The 21692-nt window shown below is 38.3% G+C and overlaps 1 protein-coding gene across 6 annotated transcripts in view; it reads left to right on the forward strand.

Moving 5' to 3' along the window:
• The window catches only part of CDKAL1 (CDKAL1 threonylcarbamoyladenosine tRNA methylthiotransferase), a 441944-nt gene that overhangs the window by 330492 nt on the left and 89760 nt on the right, over positions 1–21692 (forward strand). For all 6 annotated transcript variants that reach the window (XM_075745163.1, XM_075745164.1, XM_075745166.1 and 3 more), the window contains one exon: positions 14695–14757. In XM_075745163.1, coding sequence (XP_075601278.1) covers positions 14695–14757 — 63 coding nt within the window. The remainder of the gene's footprint in view (positions 1–14694; positions 14758–21692) is intronic.

A 21692-nucleotide genomic window follows, 5' to 3' on the forward strand; every position in this document is an offset into this window, starting at 1 on the left:
AAGGTACAATTAGGTTCATGTCTACTGAGAATAGATGGCAGCAGCTGTTTTGAGAGCAGTAATGTCACTGCAGCTTCGTGAATCCACTACCCTCAACTGCAGAGTGGATTACAATCTTTCTATATGTATTTTCAATAGTGTAAGCAATTCAGTTTCAATTTATTGGTGTAATTATTAGATTTTTAAAAAAATAAAATCATTGTGATGTCTAGATAAAAGACTATACATTCCCTTTCTCTTACAGTCTCTTTCCTTCTCTCTTTCTATATATCATCAGTTATTGTGCTCCAAGCTAGAAAATGTTATGTCAGTCAACTACTGAACCTTTCCTTTAATCCTCTGAAGAGTGTCTCCTTAATTTTTTCTCACTTTATTACTTGCGTTAAGCTCTGTACTTGCTATACTGCAGTGAATAACCAAGTTACAAACTTCATAACTGAACACCTACTTGATCTCAAAAATAATTTGCTTCAGAAATAGAGCTAGGTACAGTATATTTTCTCTTGAGGTGTATAGCTGGGAGTTACTGAAATCTTTCAGTACGTGAAGGGAACGGTGGGCATGCCACGTCCATGGTAGACAAAGATATGAGACCTTGTCTCACATCTGAAAGTGTCTACCCAGTCTCTGAAAGCTCAGTTTTCAGCAGCCTTCATCCTAAGCAGTACTTGCCCATGGCTAGCAGTTGCTTTTGGTTCAAGGACAGCTAGACCTATATTCTGTTTCTGCTCTGTAGGAACGTGCTATGTCTATCCAACAACACTGCAGGTGGTTTGCCCCTCTGCTATCCATCCACCCTCAAATATTGTGTCCAGGCAAAACTCATCCTGAATCTAAAACCTCATCCATCTATACACTGGGCATTTTATCTGTTAAATATACGTATCATTACTAGAAAAAAAAAAAAAAAAAAAGATCAGACATTGTATCCTTCCATTTAATCAAACCATCACTTAGATCTGTCGCTGTGTGTACCAATTGTAGAGGTGGTACATAATGCACATCCTTTTTCTATAAGTATAAGCATAGTGCTATATGCACCTTCTCACTGTTGTCTGCCAGACAAGTTGTGTTTGACCATTTCTGTGGGAGCAAACGAACCATCTTGTATTTTATGCCTTTATTCTATGATGGCTACTTATTTTTCTTAGATTGCTTTGCTTTTGCTTCCCTCTAAAAGGTCTCCAAGAAGTTTCCTGACACCCTTTCATTACCGAGCAGCTGCAGATCCCCCATGTCTCTCTTCACCAATTAAAATTCTGCAAGGCTCTAGAAATAGATATTTGTGGGAACCAGCAGATACAGTCTGATGTTTAATTCCTTCTTTGCTGGATGGATATAGGTTTTGTAGTTCTGAAACTCTATGCACAAAGAGCTGAATCTTCTGTGGTAGCTCATGCGCTCTTACCTATTCAAAATTAATCATTGTCCATGTGTCACCAAACTGTCCCTGGCCGATTGAGAAATAACCACATTCCTGCATCAGGCAATATTAGCTGTCCTCTCCCTCAACACTTTTTAAATCCAACCAGCATGACAGCAACTGGAATGGCATTGTTTGTGCAAGGGACACCTTTTGCTCTCTTCACAACTCTAAAGGAAAGGGAGCACAGCAGGACCTTGCAGTTGTACCGTCAAAGAAAAGTCTAGTAAGCTCCAATGTTGAGCAGACAGTAAGGAGAGATGACAATTGAGGGCTGCTCTTGCCTTTGAGCACGTGCTTCAGGCGTTGGTGGGCAGTGATGTGGCACAATGTGCCTAGGGAAGCCAGGGTCAGAGCTAGGGCAAAGAAAGAATTCATCCGCTGTCTGGGATGGATTTAGAAATAACTTCGTAGACTTTCATGTACTCTCTGATGTGCGAGAGAACCAATTGCACTGTTAGGCACTTGCAGGTCAGAGAGCACAGCTTTGGGTGGTGTTGATTAGTTCATATGATTTAAATACTCAGAAAGGAAGGGACCATCTCCCTTGTTTCAAATACTCACAAGCATAGCAGAATCAGTAATACTTCTTGCGTTAGCTTAACGGTGGCCAATCCAAAGATCGTACAATGGGAATCCATAGGGATATTCTTCATCTAAAATTAAAGAAGAGAGCTGGGGAGATCAGGAGGTGGGAGAAAATGAAAGAAAAAGGAAAGAAAAGTGAGTAGGAAAAGGAACAATGCCACTTATTCAACACTACTGCTACCCTGGTCTACCATCACTGCCTTTGAGCTCCCTTGTTAAGTGCCATGACTAAATGGCATTACATGCCCCAGGAGTTAGGTGCAGCTGTGATTAACTGCTTCTGGTGTATCGAGGATGCTTGGCCCCTGACATCCCCTCAACACATGCAGTAATGCATGGTGTAACATGCAGAATGTACTTTATGTGTAAGAGAAGCCAAGTCTGATTAATGTCTGAGTTTGACTGCTGAACCTCTGTACTATACTTTTTTTTTCAGCAGTACGCTTTTATTTACTGCTTGCTACTCTGCCAGAATAAAGACCTGAGTGAAGACATTTATGGCAAGTTTGGGACCAGAGAGTTAAAAATGTGAAGACTGGAGGAGGAGGCAGACCATGAAGGAAAAATCAATATATAATCCTTCATATTTGTAGGTGAACTATTGAAGTATTGCAAGTTAACATTTTCCAGCCAGTTTTGTACTTGCTCTCTAGTAGTTTTATTTATACCGTGTTTCCTTACGTTTTTTATGAGAACATGATGTGAGGTACTGCAGAAAGTCTTACAAACCATCAAGATAGCTATGATTTATCTACAAGCCTAGTTATTATCTGACGATTAATTTTGATTGATATAGCTGTTGGTTAGTGGTAGATCATTTGTGTTACTTTCTGGATGCTTACCAATAGTTTTGCACATTTTCCTCCCTGTTTTTCCAGAAACTATATAAATTGACTGACCTATGAAAGCCTGGCTCCTCCTTTTGCCCTGTTTTAAAGATGGTCAAAACATTTGACTTCTTTCTGTGCTGTATCTTTAAATCTACCACAGTGCTCACCATTCAGTGTGCAGCCAGAACTGGGGTTTGTGTGATGAATTCAAAGGAAGGTAATTACCTGTGAATAGTTTTTTTTGTGGTTAGACAAAGCTACTAAGTAGAATTTTACAAAAGTTTAAAGACAGTTTTATTTTAGAGCTAGATTCAGCTCAAGTTCAAACCACTTTAAGTTATTTGACCAGGTGCTGAAATGAAAATCTGTTTTTGTTGCTGTGGGAAACAGTTAAGCCAGTAAGTTTTAAAATAGGTTGTACCCTTTTGGAAAGCTACAAATGATCTGCCTATGGAGCTGCTGAAAATTCAGATCATGGCTGAATCTGGGGAATGAGTTAAATTGCAGTCACTGCTGGGCTGTGCGGAGTCAGACCCCTGAGAAAGGACAAGAATATTTTGACTTTAGCCTGGAGCCGTGGTTCTGAAATCTTGCACTGGTGTACTTCAGGCACCTGGTAGAATAGAAGTCTTATGCTTTCAAGGAGCACGAGTGTCTTGCTTGAAAAAGCAAGTAAAAATTCAAAGCTAGACTGGAAATACACTTGGGAAACCAAGTTGGTGTTCTACTTTTTAAATTTTGCTTTGTTTCTACAGCAGAAACTGATTGGAATGGAAATTACCAACAGCTTCCTCATAAAATTTATACAAATTCAGTTTGATAATTTGAGCATCTTAAAATAAATGTACATCTGTGGCTTCAATCTAGGCCATGTTGTTAAGAAAAAGAATTAAAGGACACTGGAAAATAAATTGTGGAGAATATACGTGTGGAGGAAGAGGCAGATCTCTTTCTAAACTTCACTGTCAAGCCAGAAATAGCTACAGAATTTGCAAGGATTCTGAAACCACCACGAACAGCATTGTAGGTTGATACTTGTAAGTCATGTACAGTCCACATGTTGACCGTCCAATATTAAAAAATTACTTTTAGAAAAGTCCTGTAAGACTTGTAGTGGCCTTGAGCATTCATGACCCATCATCCTTCCCCTGTGAGTCCGTCTGGAAACCCTGATGATTTTAGTTGCAAGGAAGCTGAAACAGCATCAGGGGTTTGTATACCACATACTCCTGCACTGAATAGGAGGGGAGGAAGGTACTCTCCACAGATAAGGTAGAATAGCCTTTGATTTTAAGGGAAGAAACCATTTTTACTTCCAATATAAATACATACGTGATCAGCATCTCAGGTAAATTTCTCCTTTCACTATAAATCTTTTTCTCAGAAAAATTCAAAAGTCAAAAAATGGAAATTAATTTAGTGAAACGAGATTAGTGGTGTCATGGCAATTTTTTTCTTTTTTTTGTAGGCTTTTTTTGTTTAGCATCCATTGCAATTGCTTATAAAAAAGCAGAAGAGTATATCATACTTCTGTGTTTCCTACCTAAATGTAGTTAACTGAAATTTTCAAGATTATAACATTGTTCTTCTAAAGAAGTGTATATAAAATGGCATCAGGATAAACTCAATGCATAAATTTATTTTATTTCTGTTACATTTTAATCACACTACAAACTACATAAATACACACATACATGGATTATATTAGAAGCCTCTGCCATTAAGTCCCTGCCCGCAGCAGGGGGGTTGGAACTAGATGATCTTTAAGGTCCCTTCCAACTCAAACCATTCTATGATTCTGTGAATTACAGGGATTGAATCAGTAAGATAGATGTCATGAGGGCAATAAAAGCTGAAAATTGTGCGTCTTTTTTCTTTACCAGTGATTATGGATTCTATACTCTGATCTGGGGCTTCAAGTTAGAATGTTACAGGTAGTTTAAGGACTGTTTTGTAAATTCCCTCTTCCCTGATAGGGAACTGAAGTGAGGCAGAGAGAAACAATAACTACTTCAAACACCTTTTACTCATTAAACTGTTGTTATTAGTAGAACCAAGCCATTATTGTTAAAAGCAGATAACTATTTGCACAACACATTCATTTAGTCACTGACTAAATTCATTGAACAGAGTGGTGTTGTCCTGAATTGGCTAGTTACTGCAGATTCAGCATGAGTACTAGTCTTCAGAGCTTATTAGTCCTTGGAAAATTTTCTTATGCTACATTCTCAGGAGATAATGTTACCGTCTTTGGCCTGCTGTTTTCTGTTAGAACTCCATCCAAATCTGTAGATGCCTATAGAACCCATGCACACAAGCTCATACAGGAGGGACCTGTGTGGCAACTGGACGTTGTGTTTATGTATTTTTTGTCCTTCTGTCCTCTTCATTGGCTTATAAGTGGAAGAACCATGGAAGAAGTTTTAACTGTTGTCTTTTTGTAACTTTTACTTGAATTACAGTTAGGTAACTTCTGTAATACTGGAAAATTTTCTCTTTTTTAATTCAGAATTTTAATAGACTTTATGAACCAGTCACAGTGTCAGCAGTTGTGGACATAAGAGAGTATTGCCTATAAATTAATCCCTGAAATTGGATATGTGATGCAGCAGAATAGAAAAATCTATTAGTTTAAAAAAAAACAAAACCCAAAAGCAAACCAACTCTTGGCTTTGGCAATTCCTGACTTCCTCAAATGAGAACATAGTTTGAATTTAACAGTTTGCTACTTAACGCTGCTAGCAAATTAAGACCCTATCCAGGTCTGATATTAATTATTACCTAAATCATTTAAGTTTTACTACTTTACTGTCTTTGTTGCCTAGCATAAATAGCCTGTGGTTGAGTGTATTAGTTTCATGGCTGGCTGTGTTACTTTAGACTCCAGGAAAAAAATTTGCCAGTGCTGTAAGTCTGGTTTAAAATGTATTTCTTTTTAAAAAAACACTGTGGACTTAACAGTATAATTCTCTTATATTTTTAAACCCACAGTTTGCATTTAAAGTTTTTTAATGTGCATTAATCTTTTTTGTATCATGGAGGTGACTAAGCTTGTCCATCATTTGCAATCCATATGACATTTATGATGGCCCATAAAATCTGCTTTGGAAGAAAAGGATACTGAAATATCCTGAGGTGGGTTCTTGGTGACCCTTTCCTGAACTTTGTCTGTCTTTGATAATCCAAGCACACTCCTTCAAAGCCATTACAGTCAATCAGGTCACCGAGTCCTTTGGAACTCCTATCTTCCGCTGTTTTCATTGCTGCCCCTGCACCTCCTGTGATTGGGCTAAAAATCCACTTGGGACTTGGAATTGCTGAAAAACTGGAAGTAAAGGACTGAATAATAGATTAAGGTAAAACAGTGAGGGCAGTTTTTGTGTGCCTAGTGAATTTGTGTGTTGTGGGTAAGCAAGTGGTCTCTCCCACACAGCAAGCACTTGAGCACTGTTTACTGCTCAGTTTGTACCACGCTGTACCTTCTGGAGCACTTCTGCTCTTTTTGTTCTTTCTGGAATGCTGGAAAACATGGTGCTTTCAAGGCTGCTGTTGTGCAGTAGAGCACGCAGATATCTCACCAGATTATAAACAGGAAGAGAGTGCACCGCAGACAGGTCAGTCCTGGGTTTATACATAAGCCCATATATGTCCTGGGTTTAACATATATATATAAAAATTACATTTCATTATTAAAATGTAGTTTATGATTCATTCTGGCTTATATTATTGCATAACTGGGCACAATAACTCTGTCTATTCAAAATCACTCTGTCCTTTGTGACCAATCACTTCTGATTTAGTGTCAATCTAATTTGAAATATGGCTGATACCCCAGGCCAAGTTTCTGTCAGATACTTTTGTTCTACAAAATCTTTTTGAGCTAAACAGTCTTCCTAATCAGTTACAGTGGCATCCTTAGAAAATACACACTTCACATAGATTATGAAATATCAGTATGAATTTCAGACATAAAAATCTTCCAGAGTGAGACAGAGCATTTACAAACTATACCCAGTTTAAGGGCCCTCAAGATGAACAAGTGTTGAAGGCCTTTTTTGAAATTAAGTATTTCTTTGTGAAAGTCTTCAGAATAAATTTTGTATAATTTATGCTCTGCTAAGGGGGAGATTTTTATATGAAAAACGACACGAATAACAAACATTAATCCTAAACTAAAGAACTCAGGCATACCAGAAGGAATAGAATTCAGTCATATTTGTTTGAAGAGTCTGTATTACATAGCTGAAATTATGTGGGACGTAAGAAGGAAGAAATTGCAATGCCCATAGTTTAATTGAAAATGAATCCTTCAAGAAATTATTTTCAAATAGGTTGAGAGATGATCTTATGAAGATCCTATGCTGGTTTTTTGATATTTTTTTTTGTATTTTTTTGATAAATAAGAATCTCTACTTAAAATGTAAAACAGACTAAAAAAGATCCTGAAGGCAGGATCACTTTAATGTTTGCAATCATTTTCTAGATTAAGATGATTAGTAAAGGTGCATAAAGTTTTATATATTTTCCTCTTTCAGACAAAAAACCACATTGCATGGGCGCATAAAACTTTGTTCTAAATTCTTTAGAAGGAATCACTGAGTATACAAAAGACTAAAGAGTATACAAAATATGACTTATGAACATATAATTCTGTTGTTAATTCCGGTTGGAAAGTTCCACCATTCTGGAACATTGAGGTAAACTGCTGAATATAACACAATGTACACTAAGTGACATTTTCCATGTATGCATCAAAAATTATTAGAAAGTAATTTCTTAAACCAAGCTAAATAATGAAATGCACATGTATCAATAGTTAAAGTGGAACAGTGAGTCTATTTGAACAGAGTAATTCAGGTAGGTTAGGTCAAAAAGACTAGCTAAGCCCCAAATGATTTTGTATGTGATCAGAAAGACAGGAATAATATCAGTAGAAGTGAGTTTGCTATAGGAAGTAGAAAACTTGTCAAGTCTGTATTATCACTTCTGCCCTTTCAGACCTTACAGGGCACAGACACAAGAGCATAATGAATACTAGTTACGATTTTATCAAGAAACCTGGCTGGGGCACAACATTTTTTTCAGGATCATTTCCAAGAGGGTGATGCACTGAATAACTCAAGGTCAAAGAGAACGGATCACTGGTTTCTGATCACTTTTCTAAAAGTTGTTTTGCAGAACAAAAAGCAATCTGTAAACTTTGATAACGTGGCAGTTTCAGTGGTTTGGCTCGTATCTGTATTGTGATTATAGGTACATAGATTTAAGGCTTTATGGATTGAATCTTCAAGCAAGGGTTTAAAATGTATCTTGGTTGGAGTAGTTGCTACATCTCTCTCTGGTGTTTTGCTAGGTAAGTCTTTGGAGATTAAAGTCAGTGTCTTTAGATAGGGTGCTCCCAACTCTATTCTGTTTTATAAAAGTTTGGACTTTGGAACTACCCGAGGCCTTTGTAGTTTTGAGATCAGAGATGTAACGTGGGGGAAAGGAAAGACACAGCTTTGCTATTGCTCACAAAACGCATGTTCCTGAACTTAGAAAATGCCATAACTCAAGATGCTTTAGACGTGCTGTCTCAGAAAAAGCTCCAGTCTCGTGGTTTTTGCTCTTGCAAGAGTCTGTTACATGGGAGCCTCTGTCCTTTTGGTAATACTGGGGAAGAAAACTGAAAATACTTGCTAAGCTGCTTCATTCTTCTCCTGAAGAGAAAGGGAATAATGAAATTATGGTAATGTGATGTTTCCTCGCTACTAATGTTGTTAATGTATGTTGTCATAAGAAATATGATGATGGTTTCTGGTTCTTATTTCTATAACTGCATGTTGAGAACTACCTGTCTTACGTGTATTTTAGTAACAAGCTTGAAATAATTAAAAAAATAGAATCTTAAGGTTGGAAAAGACCTCTAAGATCATCAAGTCCAACCGTCGACGCAACACCACTAGGTCTACTAAATCATGTCCTGAAGTGCCACGCCTACACATTTTTTGAACACCTCCAGGGATGGTGACTCAACCACCTCTCTGGGCAGCCTGTTCCAATGCCTGACCACTCTTTCGGTGAAGAAATTTTTCCTAATATCTAATCTAAACCACCCCGGCACAAACTGGGGCCATTTCCTTTTGTCCTTTTGCTAGTTACTTGGGAGAAGAGACCAACACCCACCTCACTACAACCTCCTTTGAGGTAGTTGTAGAGAGCAGTAAGGTCTCCCCTCAGCCTCCTTTTCTCCAGGCTAAACAACCCCAGTTCCCTCAGCTGCTCCTCATAAGATTTATGCCCCAGTCCCTTTACCAGCTGTGTTGCCCTTTTTTGGACACGCTCCAGCACCTCAATGTCCTTCTTGCAGCAAGAGGCCCAAAACTGAACGCAGTACTTGAGTACTCACCAGTGCTGAGTACAGGGGGACGATCACTTCCCCAGTCCTGCTGGCCACACTGTTTCTGATACAAGCCGGGATGCTGTTGGCTGCCTTGGCCACCTGGGCACACTGCTGGCTCATGTTCAGCCGGTTGTCAGCCAACACTCCCAGGTCCTTTTCCACCAGGCAGCTTTCCAGCCACTCTTCCCCAAGCCTGTAGCACTGCCTGGGGTTGTTGTGACCCAAGTGCAGGACCCAGCACTGAGCCTTGTTGAACCTCATACAGTTGGCCTCGGCCCATCGATCCAGCCTGTCCAGGTCCCTCTGCAGAGCCTTCCTACTCTCAAGCACATCAACACTCCCACACAACTTGGTGTCATCTGCAAACTTACTGAGGGCACACTCAATCCCCTCATCATTGTTAAAGATATTAAACAAGACCGGCCCCAGTACTGAGCCCTGGGGAACACCACTTGTGACTTGCCGCCAACTGGATTTAGCTCCGTTCACCACAACTCTCTGGGCTCAGCCTTACAGCCAGTTCTTTACCAGTGAAGAGTGCACCCATCTAAGCCATGAGCCACCAGCTTCTCTAGGAGAATGCTGTGGGAGACAGTATCAAAGGCTTTACTAAAGTCCAGGTAGGTAACACCCACAGCCTTTCCCTCATCCACTAGGCGAGTCACCTGGTGATAGGAGACCAGGCTGGCAAGCAGGACCTGCCTTTCATGAACCCGTGCTGGCTGGGCCTGATCCCCTGGTTGTCCTGCACCTGCCTGGTGAGCGCACTCAAGATGAACCGCTCCATAATTTTCCCTGGTACCGAGGTCAGGCTGGCAGGCCTGTGGTTCCCTGGGTTCTCCTTCCAGCCCTTCTTGTAGATGGGCGTCACATTGGCAAGCCTCCAGTCATCTGGGACCTCCCCTGTTAACCAGGACTGCTGATAAATGATGGAGAGTGGCTTGGTAAGCTCCTCCACCAGCTCCCTCAGTACTCTCAGGTGGATCTCCTCCGGCCCCATAGACTTGTGAGTGTCCAGGTGGCATAGCAGGCTGTGAACTGCTTCCTCCTGGATTATGGGGGGTTTATTCTGCTCTCCGTCCCTGTCTTCCAGCTCAGGGGGCTGAATGCCCTGGGGACAACTGGTCTGACTATTAAAGACTGAGGCAAAGAAGGCATTAAGTACCTCAGCCTTTTCCCCATCCTTGGTGGCCATGTTCCCCTCTACATCCAATAAAGGATGGAGATTCTCCTTGGCTCTCTTTTTGTTGTTAATGTATTTGTAAAAACATTTTTTGTTACCCCTTACAACAGTGGCCAGATTGAGTTCTAGCTGAGTTTTCACTTACAAAAGTATTATATTACTTAGGGAAACCCTTCCGTCCTGGCATGCTTACGTGTACCTGCATATATGATTTTACAGTATTTAACTCAGTCCTGCAACAGCACTTTAACCCATTTGTCATCAGGCTTTCACATACTTTTCCAGCTAAAGATAGAAATAAAAAGTATCTCCATTGTATCTCCCATATAATGTGGCATTTTAAAAACTTACTGAAACAGAAAAGTGAAAATTTGTTTTTACATTCATATGCATATATTTTTAGTGGCCCACATTAGCTTGTGTCTGAATGTATCTCTTTATCTATCTCATCTCCCTAAACTTGTTTCTTTAAGTGCTACAAACTAAGGACTCTGGGTTTAAAATGTAAATTGGTGCATGACTGCATCATCAGAATTTTGTAACCTAACAAAATCTCTGCCCTTGTAAACCGTGCACACATACACACTTACAAACAGATAGACAGACATCTATTAGGGAATCTTCTGTCCAGAGTCTTGCTTATTGTAAATTTAGGAGGATCTTGCTAGGCTCCCACAGACTCCACCATGTGAACAAATGTACACAGCAGTGATGCAGCCAGCACCCTCCACCCAGGGGAAGCCCTTCCTTCTGAATGAATAGGGTACTGCTCTGCGGTTCCCCAGCTGGCCTGCTCATACTGCTTTAAAAAATCCCGACTTCATATACCACTGCTTGTTTCAATGCACGAGTAGGAAATTGTGCACAGTTCTCAGACTGAGGCTTTACTGATCTTGTTAGTTATGATATTTATCTCAAGTGATACGTGACTATCCTGTTTTCCAATACTGGAAAAATTTGTGGAGGAATAGTGTATCTCTGGCTTGTTACATGTCAAATGCTCTTGCACCAAAATTATATACAGACTGAGTAAGAGTATTGCAAGTAACCCACTGCCAAGAGTAACTGGCTTTAAGGAAATGTTCTGTAGTCACTGAACATAGGCTGTATCAACATCTGGCAAGCCTGAGAGAAGTACAGAAATAAGCTATGAGTCAGATGCTGCTATCAGACTCCTAAGAGGTCTTTTTGTTTTTGGAAATACCCTGTGCTAATTTGTATAGTGACTTTGGAAAGACTCTTGAATTTTTTCAGAAAGATAATAAATTTAAATGTATCCTTTGCAGATCTGTGAGGATGTTTGAAAGCGATACTTCTGCTGTATGTGAAACAGTACAATGGGACAGTACATTTGCCTAAGTTCAGAAGGGGTTTTTGAGTGTCTTTTTATCATGTGATTTTGGTTGCGTTATTGGTACAGAACAAAGGAATGGGGAATCAGAACACTAAAGGGAAAGAGCAGGAAGACAGGAGGAAGAAAAATATTTTTATATTGGTCAAGAGAGTACTTGAAAGGTATGTTGGACTAAGCCGAGGAAGGAGAGATAGGAGTATGAAGCTGTGTCAAGGAAAGAAATTCTGGGGAGGTGCATGTAAATAGGCAGTTTTGGGACTGAAATAGTCTCACTGGAGGCAATAAAGGAAAAGGAGCTTTTGTGGTCCTCATTTCCCTCTGTCATGTCTAGACATGGAGAGGCCTGCTTTGCTCTCTGCTTTGTACTGCTTACAGGTGAGCTGGGTACCATACCTTTTCTTCATGTAAAAAAACTTGTTATTAATGCCGTGTGGCTAATGCCTGTTGTAGGAGTTGAGCAGCTTACCATTATAGCAGCATGAATTCCTTGTCCTTTTCTTAGTCTCTGTGTTTTGAAATGGTTTATATTTCCGGTTTTTTAGAGATCTGAGTTAAGCTGAACTCGATGTTCTAGAAGGACACAAATTATCACTAAGCGACCATAACTCTGTGCTTAAGACATTTTTGTCTCTGTCTATTCAGAGTTCCTACTAAGTAGTCAAATGCTGTTTAGATTCAAATCAGCTAAGTATATCCCGGGAATTTTGGGGCAGCATTTTTTCATGTGCAGGTCCAGAAGTTTCATTCCGTGTTCCTCTGTGTCATGAATTTCCAGCATATCCCCAGTCATGAGCATTTTGGTTTTGCACAAGAAGTAAAACTTCTACCTCTTGTGGAAAGGCAGGAAAGAAACCATAATTTCCTATAATAAAAAGTGGAATACTATGTCAGTGTGTTGTGTAAAGAAAGCCATCTTCATTCTTCATCTTGTCTAGCTGAGTGTGTAAATAGCATTTTAGCCAGCGTCTGAGGGTGAAGGATAGGAGGGTTTCTGCCATACAGTTTTATTGAGTCTTATTAAAGCTATTGCAATAAAAGTACTCCAAAGCACTTTGTGTGCAGTCAATATGGATAAAACAGTCTTAGGTAAGAAAAAGCAAGAATTAGTTTTTCTAGATTTTGTGAGGGCGTTTTTTCCTAGAAATATTAGTGGAGCTCTCCAGATTCCAAACTAAAATGCCTTCGTCTGCTTTTTCCATGGTTCTACATTAGTTGTTTAAGCAACCTTTTTAATAATCATTTTGATATCTCTTTTCAATTTATCACATTTTCCAAATCCTTTTAAGCACATTAACAGTGTATAACTAGTACTACCAGGAAAGAAGTCATTGTAGGGTGGTGATGGAATTTGGGTTGTGCTACCTGATGATGCTTTCATTTGAGTGGGTTTTTTACCACTGGAAATAAAGGAGGTATTAATGGGGGTTAGAGGGCAAAGGTTTGTCTACTAAGGGAGATCTTTTCTTTGACAAAGGCATGTTTGATTGCTGAGAAAGTCTATACTAACAGAAATGTATTTTTTAGTATCGCTTCTGTTAGTTTTAAAGCCCCTTAATAAACTCAGAGAAACAAATCCTGTTAGGTTACCGTAATTGAATAGAATTGTCTGTGACAGAAGTAACCTTCTCATACTGAAAACAAAATTTACCCTTCGTATTTGAAGAGGGACAGTGAGTAAAATAATTATTTTCTGGACTATTTAGCAGTCGTAACTAAAACGTAGGTTGGGACCTCACAGAAATAGTAATATTAATCTGACACCTTTAGTGACTCAGAAATATCCAGCTGTCATAAATTTATGCTAGTCACTAAAGTTATAGCTTTTATGACTTAAGTTGCTGCATCTGAACATTTCAGTGAAAATAAAAACTGTGTAAAGAAAGGAAATACATAGTTCGTTTTGCACAATCAAAAATCACTAAATTGTCCTATAGTTTCCAGAAGTTTAAATACTGCAGTCATGCAGCTGTCTAGTTAGTTCCCAGCATGCTGGAAACATGAACAGATCCTACCAGTTTAGTTGGAAAACTGCTTTCACAGAAATGAGGGCTAAAGACGACAACAGTGCAGACTACAAGCAAGGAGTTCTTGTAGTTGTCTCCCCTTTAGACACTTTCCAACACGCAATGCTTTGCCTTCCCGAGCTATGAGATAAGTCAACGTCGATTTTGACATAATAAAACTTTGAACTTATTTGTGACTCATTCCTGCATTAAAGATGAAGGGTGGTTTTTTTCCTCTCCCTGCCCCCCCCTCCATAAGATGCAGCTGAGAGATTCTATTTAACATCTGTTGAAATCACTGAAAGCTCTTTCATTGATTTCAGTAGAAGCTGGATTAAGCATGTTTTGTCTTTGAACTTTGCTCTTAACAGAAGGAGGGTTTTTCCCTTTGCCTTGGCATTAAATGGCATATCACCTATTAATTTTCCACAATCAAGGCAATGAAAGTATTAGCATCAAAAGAAATTGAAAAATAATAAATGATTCTTCTTTAAACTGACTTCCTTTAAACCTGATCTGCTGTGAAGCAAGATTGCATGTACATGCTAGAATAGTAGACAAGTCTTTGCAAGATTGGAGCCTAATCTTCAAGTTTTGTTAACTGTATTCTGAGATATTGTTTATGATTTATTGTGCAGAAATTAAAACAAATCTGAGTTGTTTACACATTCCACTGATGTTGAACTGATGTTCCATAGATTAGTGTTTATTTTTTTTAAGAATGTTCTTAACATTGTTAATATATATGTTAATTATTTCCTGTGATATTTAATATCCTTAATCTGCATACACTGCTCTTCATACCTACAGTTCCGTTAACAAATTGGGGAGAGAATGTGTTTGTACCTGCATACAGCTTTTTAAATCAGTAGTCTCTTTCTTTTTTCTTTAACTTTTCTAATACGGTTTATTTATTACTATTACTTTTCAGAAAAAACAGAGAACAAAGGATCTGTCCCAGCTGTTTCATTCATACAATCCATATGATCATAAGGTAAGAAAAAAATATACTACCTACGTTTGTTGATAAGAATAATTCCAAACATTTGTGATAATTATATTTCATGTTTTATGCAAAAATGAGAGGAAATGATAAAATTGAAAGCATTAGGGTATTCATGTCACTTAAGTTGTACTATCATATAAATGTTTCTTTGTTTCTTCAAGCCAAGCTTGAAGAGCTGCATTTTCTGATTTGTGAAACCAATGACTCATATTAACCTCATAGAAGTATAATTTATAGACTGACACTAAATCCTGCAAAATGACCATATGCTGTATTGGATTCCTCTCTTTTTTTCTCTCTATTTAGAAATTGTGCTACCCTTGAGGATGTTGCTTAGCCTGTTGTGTCAGTTAGGCCCCAGGATACATGATACTAATGAATTATCTATTGATTCTGGAAGCAATTGGAAGAGGCTGCTTTGCTAACAGCCTGATGATTGTCTGGGGGGAAGAAGAAGAAATACACATCATCATTATAACTTGATCCTTATTTATAAAGTCTGGGAACCCTGGTTAAAAAAAACCCAAAACCCACCAAAAAACCCAACCAACCTTCTTTATTATATCCCGTACTGTAGGGTAAGAAAAGAAGATCGCTTCCCTAGAAACATTGCAATGTGAAATAAAAAATTAAAGCTGTTACAGGAAGATTTTGGAGAACCAGGAGACAGACATAATAGTATTTCTGCACTATAGCTATGTCAGGTTTTGTAGACATTATGCAAAAAAGCATTAAGCAGCAGATTGAAGGAGAGTTAAGTAAGTTTGTAAATATTTTCAGGGAGTTCCTCCTATCCTGGATGCATCTCTGAGCATGTTTTTTTATGCAAGTGCACTAAATCCTTTAACAATTTGTCAGCAGTACGAAATGACTGTCTTTGCTGCTTCTGTTTTGCAAAGTGTGTGTGATTTTGCAAGCATCCATTTCCAAAAAAGAAAGATTTGAAACATTTTTTTGTTTAGACGTTTCAAAGGAAAGTTCTGAACTCTACCCCTTCTTTTCCTGGCCATGTAGCAAATAGCTATACTTTGGAAAAATTAGCTAGGTTTTATATCTGAGAGAAGAAGGTGGCAGAATTATGTGTGTATGTGCACCTATCTCTATGTATGAACACCTGCGTGTATGTGTGTAACTACACATATGTCTATGAGAAAGAAAGACATTGTGTAAATAGTAATGGATTAAATTTATCAGGTAGATTGTTGCTATGAGAGTTCCATAGTTACCAGCAACTTGAAAATTTACAGTTTAAAAAAACATTGTGAAACAGTAGGTATATTCTATAATTCTAATATTTATATATCATTTCAAGTTAAATCCATCCTGTCGAAGTATTTGCTTATAGACAGACTTGCATTATTTACAAGGACTGTAAAGCAGATATTAAAGGCCTGTGAAAATTGAGAAACATGAAGAATAAAGGAAATCAGTGTGACAAGATTTTGAATGGGACTGTTGCTTTTGTGAGTTGAAGCATTTTAAGGTAAATGTCAATTAAGGTAAATGTCAATTTAAGGTAAGTCAATCAAGATCTAATAAGGAAAAGCAACAGATGAACCAGAAGTTTTGATGTTCTTCTCCATGTCTAAATTCTCCTGTGCCAAACACTTTTTATTCATAGTACAAGGAAATTCCATTATTCTTTTATTAGCACTTTTAATGGAGCTTGGCCATTTGTAACTCCTGCTGCCTTCCTGCTTATATCCTTTGTGGCATTATATCAAAGTATCCTCAAATGATTTTGGCTTCAGTTGTGAAGACTTGTGCACTCTTTACAAATTAGTCATCAGGCAATGTGGAATTGAATATAAATGGTTAGATATATTCCCTTTTGATCTTTGTTTTAGGACCTTTAATAAATTATTAAAAGTAGCACAATTGTTTGATGAGTGATTTTTGAAGCTCCACTCTTTTGCTGCTTCCGAGCACATTCTGCCTGTATATAGCTGAGAGTAAAAGGGGGGGAAAAGGACAAATGAAAATTTATTTAAAAGGTGATCTGTCCTTATATTTTCCATTTGACAATGAAGGTTTTCCGTCTGCTAACTACTTCCTATTTGTAATAGCTGCAACAAATTCACTGCAGATTTCTTGCTATGTGCTTTTAATTTCCCTCTTAGCTGCCAATTTCACAATCATTGCAGTCCAGGGGAGGGCTTTTAATTTTTATATTAAATTTAATAGTAATCAACATTAGTTGAAAATACAGTTATTTCAAGTGGAGGTCTGTATTAGTTTTACTCTAGTTCTTTTTTGGTTGATTTACGTGGCAGAAGGGTAGTTGGAGGAGGTGGTGTTTGCTATTTTGCAGGTTATTTTCAGTAAGTGTAAAAGGGAGATTTTATGACGGCTTTGTGAAAGTGCTGGTGATGCAGGATCATGGTGTGAATGACTTGAATTACTGGCTTCCAGGATTCATAGTTGGTTGATTAAAAGGTTTTTCTCTGAGAACCTTTTTAAAGTAGAAGAGAGATAACCTTAAAGGATAAGTTGGAGCTCAGTAGTAGTAGTTAAAACAGATGTAAAAAGGAAGCTCATGACCTACAGTGGCTGGAATAGGACTGTCTACCGAGATTTGATAGTACTTCATCCTTTTATGATGGGATAGCGCATAGAAAAGAGAAAAATCAGAAAATTTTTCCAAGCTTGTGCTTCACTCACTAAACCAGAAAGTAATGTTTTGATGGAGTGACTACACTAACCTTATTCTCTTTATGCTTGGTCAGGAGACCAATGCTATTAGAAATAGTAGCTATTCCTGGAAATTTTACCTCAATATATATTTGTCTATCTAGTGTAAGCATCCTGAAAGACATTTTAAATGTTTGTGGTTCTGCATTCCCAGGTGAAATCCCAGCTCTTTTATGGAGGGGGAAAGCAAGGATTTCCTTTTCCTTCCACTTCCAGGTGTGAAGTCTTACCTTGTATCTCATGAGGCCTTAATTCCACAGCAGGGATGGCAGAGCTTTTAAATTCTTCTGTGCAGAAGGGATGGAAAAGTGGGAGATATTCTGCCTCTGCTGATAGCAGGAGAGGACTAGTTAAGCTCCCGTATTCTTCAATGCCTAAACATGTTTAGTTTAACATCTAGTTGCCCATCTTGTTGTTCAGATGAAACCATCCAACAACATATCTCAAAAATTGCCCTTTGGTTGTATACTTGCCCTGTCCAGGGGGATTTGATCCTGTTCTCTTTCACCTAGTGTCACCGTAGTGCTTACAGAGCCTCTGACTATGGAACCTGAGGGTCTTTCAGATACTGTGTCACTGACCAAGCTCATTGTAGCATCAGTCTTGAATGCCTGGCAAATCTATTGAATTCTTGATGTCAGACACATACAAAAAGCTCACTTTTCTCAGATTTTTGTTGTTGTTAAATAAATACCTTCTAAAATTCATTCTTTTCAAAACTAAGTAATTATTTAGGAAACGCTGAGATATATCTTGATTATGAAAAGCTGTTCCAGGTGGGTGTTTGATTGCCATTTGTTCAAACTAATTTCAGTTAGCATGTGTAAAAATACATAGAACTCTATTTGTAGATGAAGCCGTTCCTTGTTTTGAAATACTTGCTTTTTCCTGTGTTTATGTGGAGTAGGAGTATGTGTAGTCTGGCTTTCTTGAGAGTCGAGTTCTAACTGCAGTGTAACTTTTCTCTAGTTAGCAATAGAACAGCTCTTCCAATTACATGTACAGTTTATCTTTTTCTAGGACGTTTAGAAAAATAAGATAAAAATTACATCCTCATAAAGCTGTGCCGACAACAATTTTGGTGATTTAAAATTAAAAAGAAGATAGCTGAGGAGTGCTCTTTTTACCCTTAGCTATAATGTGGCCAGTTTTCTACTAGCTCATTTAATGAAAGGTTATGTTTCATAATTACACAAGTAATTTCTGCTGAATCTTTTTTATTTGGACACTGTGAGGTTCCATATTGCATACAGCAAGAATTTTATTCTGTCTGCAGTGGACATTTCACTTCCTTAGTATCTTTCTCCCAAATGTTGTTTGCCCTTTAAAACTTGTGACCCTGTTTTTTTGAAAGCTATTAAGGCAGTTGTGATAGCAGGTTACCTGGTCAAAACAAGAGGTTTGAGAAGCTTAACATGAGCTTCAGGATCCAATGTGCAGCAAGTGTCCAAATTCAGCAGCACAGAGCCCTGGTTCCTTTTCTTCTTTTTGTCAGATGAGTTAAGTATTCAGTCTAGCCCTGGAGCAGTTGTTTAAAACTATAATCCTCAATTTATGTTCTGTAAAAGAATGTTTTTACATATAGTAAACACCATATAGTAGAACTACTATTCATTTTGCTGCTCTGCCTTATTGAGAGGATAGACCGAAAGAGAGACCTTAGGGCATGTCCATACCTGCCCCTGGCAGCATTGTGCTGCTACAGTGATAAATCCTCTGAGAGTTGTGCTTAAAACTAGCTCTGGATTTTCTGCCTTTTGCATTTCTCATTTCTGCCTTTTGCAACCTGAATCTCTTGCTCAAGAATAGGGCATGATCTATGAAAAAATAAGGTCATGTCTTATAGCATTAGTGATGTATTTTAGCATATACTGTGTCCAGCCAAGTAATATATAAAGTCAGTGCTCATGTGATTTGAAAAGAGTTTTCTGAGAGATTTTTTTCCAAGTTGAAAGTGCTCAGGATTAAAAAAATAAATTACTAATTCAAAATGTGCTCTAATTGATGCAATACTACTGAAATAATTATAAAATCTTTAAGCCTCATGCTTTAAAATGTTCTTTATTAATGTGTCCTGGAAATGTTAAAACACTTTAAAAACTAAAGCCCCATAGACAATGCCTGTGTGATTGGCAAGTTATGTGGACCATTGTATTAAGATACACAAGTAAGTGACTTTTTTTTTCTTTTTTTTTTCTTTTTTTTTCTTTTTTTTTTTTGGCTAGTTCTTAGCCTGGTAAACAATTTCAGGAGGCAGGAGGTGATGTCCTGTATTCTGTTGGCTTTGATAGACATGTACATAACTGACTCAAGGAAGAATAACAATAAGATTATGTATGGCTATCCTTAAAGTGAAGGTGCTAATGGCTGCTGTCACTTACAGACTTATCATGATAATTGCTTTCAACCAATTATTTCAATAGTGCACAGACTCCTTCTCCAATTTTTAATGGAAAATAGATAATCTAATGTCAGCATCCTTAAACTTTGGTTGTAAGGCACCTCTTTCTTCTGCTGAGTTCTGTAGCTCCTCTGGAGAGTTTGAGGCATTTGTAAGTCAGAAAAATTAAAAAATGATACTACTACACTTTGACAGAGGCTGCAAATTATGAGGGGGGGGAAACTGTGTTTTCATAATGAAACAGACAGGAGCCACTATCAAACAGGCAGGATCTCTTTTGGCACTGCCTGTGAAAGCTTATCTGTATGGTCTCGATGGTTTTCATTGACAATAACACAAACTATTAATCATAGCAATGCCCAGGGCTGTGGCATTGTCAGGAAACAGTCATGGACACCTGTGTGAAACAGGGAGTATTCAAAAGCAAGAGGAAGGTCCCAGGTTAAGGGGTGAGGGATTGGAGTAATTTGGCTTCTGGTAGCAAAACCTGTCAAGCCCTGCGCTCCTTCTGGCCCCTGTGCTGTAGCTGGTGGCCTCTGGGGACTGCAGGCTGTGGCAAGGCAGTGGAGGGTGTGGTGGTGGCACCGAGAACCAGCAAAACTGTCTTCCCTGTGGTGAGGATTGCTTAGTTGAACAGCAGAAACGGGGACGTGGGAAGCTAAGCACTTCTGTTGGGCCCAATTTTCCTACCAGTGAGCTGCTGCTTTTCATTTTTTTTCCCTTGTTGAGGGAAGCTGGACCTTCTGTGCATCCTTCACAAATATGCAAAATTGAACAAAAGAAATTCTGATGTCTGCTGAAAGAAACAGCTCTAAAATGCCTGATGTTGGCTAACTTTCTAATGACAGGCATTGCCATACTACTCTGCTAAGTAGATCCTGAAAACTTTTTTGAAGGGTTTGAAGATGTGTCTGCACTGTGGTATGATGCAATTACATGAGAGGACATGTAAATTGAAATGTCGGACACTGGTAGAGTTGGAAATGTTGCTATGAGAGTAGCTTCTTAAAAGAAGCTAGTCGCAGCATTAAACATATCTGGCAGGTGCAATTTACATCTTTCAGTAATCTATGCTCATATCTTTTGAGTAGTTCCTGACCTCCCAGACTTTGCCGTCTTCTACTTCTGTGTTTGTTGCTGGCCATCCTTCACAGCATATGAGGCATGGCAGCTAGCATGTTTAAATAAACCAGGTTTGGATGGTTTTTGAGGTCTAGAAATGGGAAATTTCAGAACTGCTGAAAACCACAGCAATTCTTGTTATTTTTCCTGAGAACAGTGATGTTTCTTAGATATTAACTGTATTTTATGAGATGTGCATGTGCAGTGGAAGTACCATGAATGTGTAGGTTTTACTTTTGAGCCAGAAAAAAAGTAGTTTTGAGATACTGTCTCAGCCTTCAGATTTTTGGGGTAATGACTTGGGTATATAATTCTGGAAAATAACAAAAAAATCCTTTTAACCTGCTTTCCATTTATTCCAGGAACAGCATTTTACTAAATCATAAAGTGACTGTGAGGTTGCAATGCCTATGATATAAGCCATAGTCTGAATTTCCTAAAGCAGGTGCTTTGAATTGTTCTTCTGTAAGATGAAAAAGATTTCTAAGTTATTGCTGAAAAGAGACAGGGCCTTTTGCTATCTCCTGCTTCACAATAGATTTCAGGTTTAATTCAGTAGCTCAGATGTCAGATATTACCGTGGTTTATGGAAATATTCTTATTGTAACCTATATCCATTCTTCTCTTTTCCCTTCCCTCGTGTTCAGAACTGCTTTTTGGAGGTGGTTACGTAAAGCTGTTTTGTGCTCTTGATATGATGTGAGGCTTC

This window comes from Balearica regulorum, chromosome 2, assembly GCF_011004875.1.
Source record: "Balearica regulorum gibbericeps isolate bBalReg1 chromosome 2, bBalReg1.pri, whole genome shotgun sequence".
NCBI lineage: Eukaryota > Metazoa > Chordata > Aves > Gruiformes > Gruidae > Balearica > Balearica regulorum.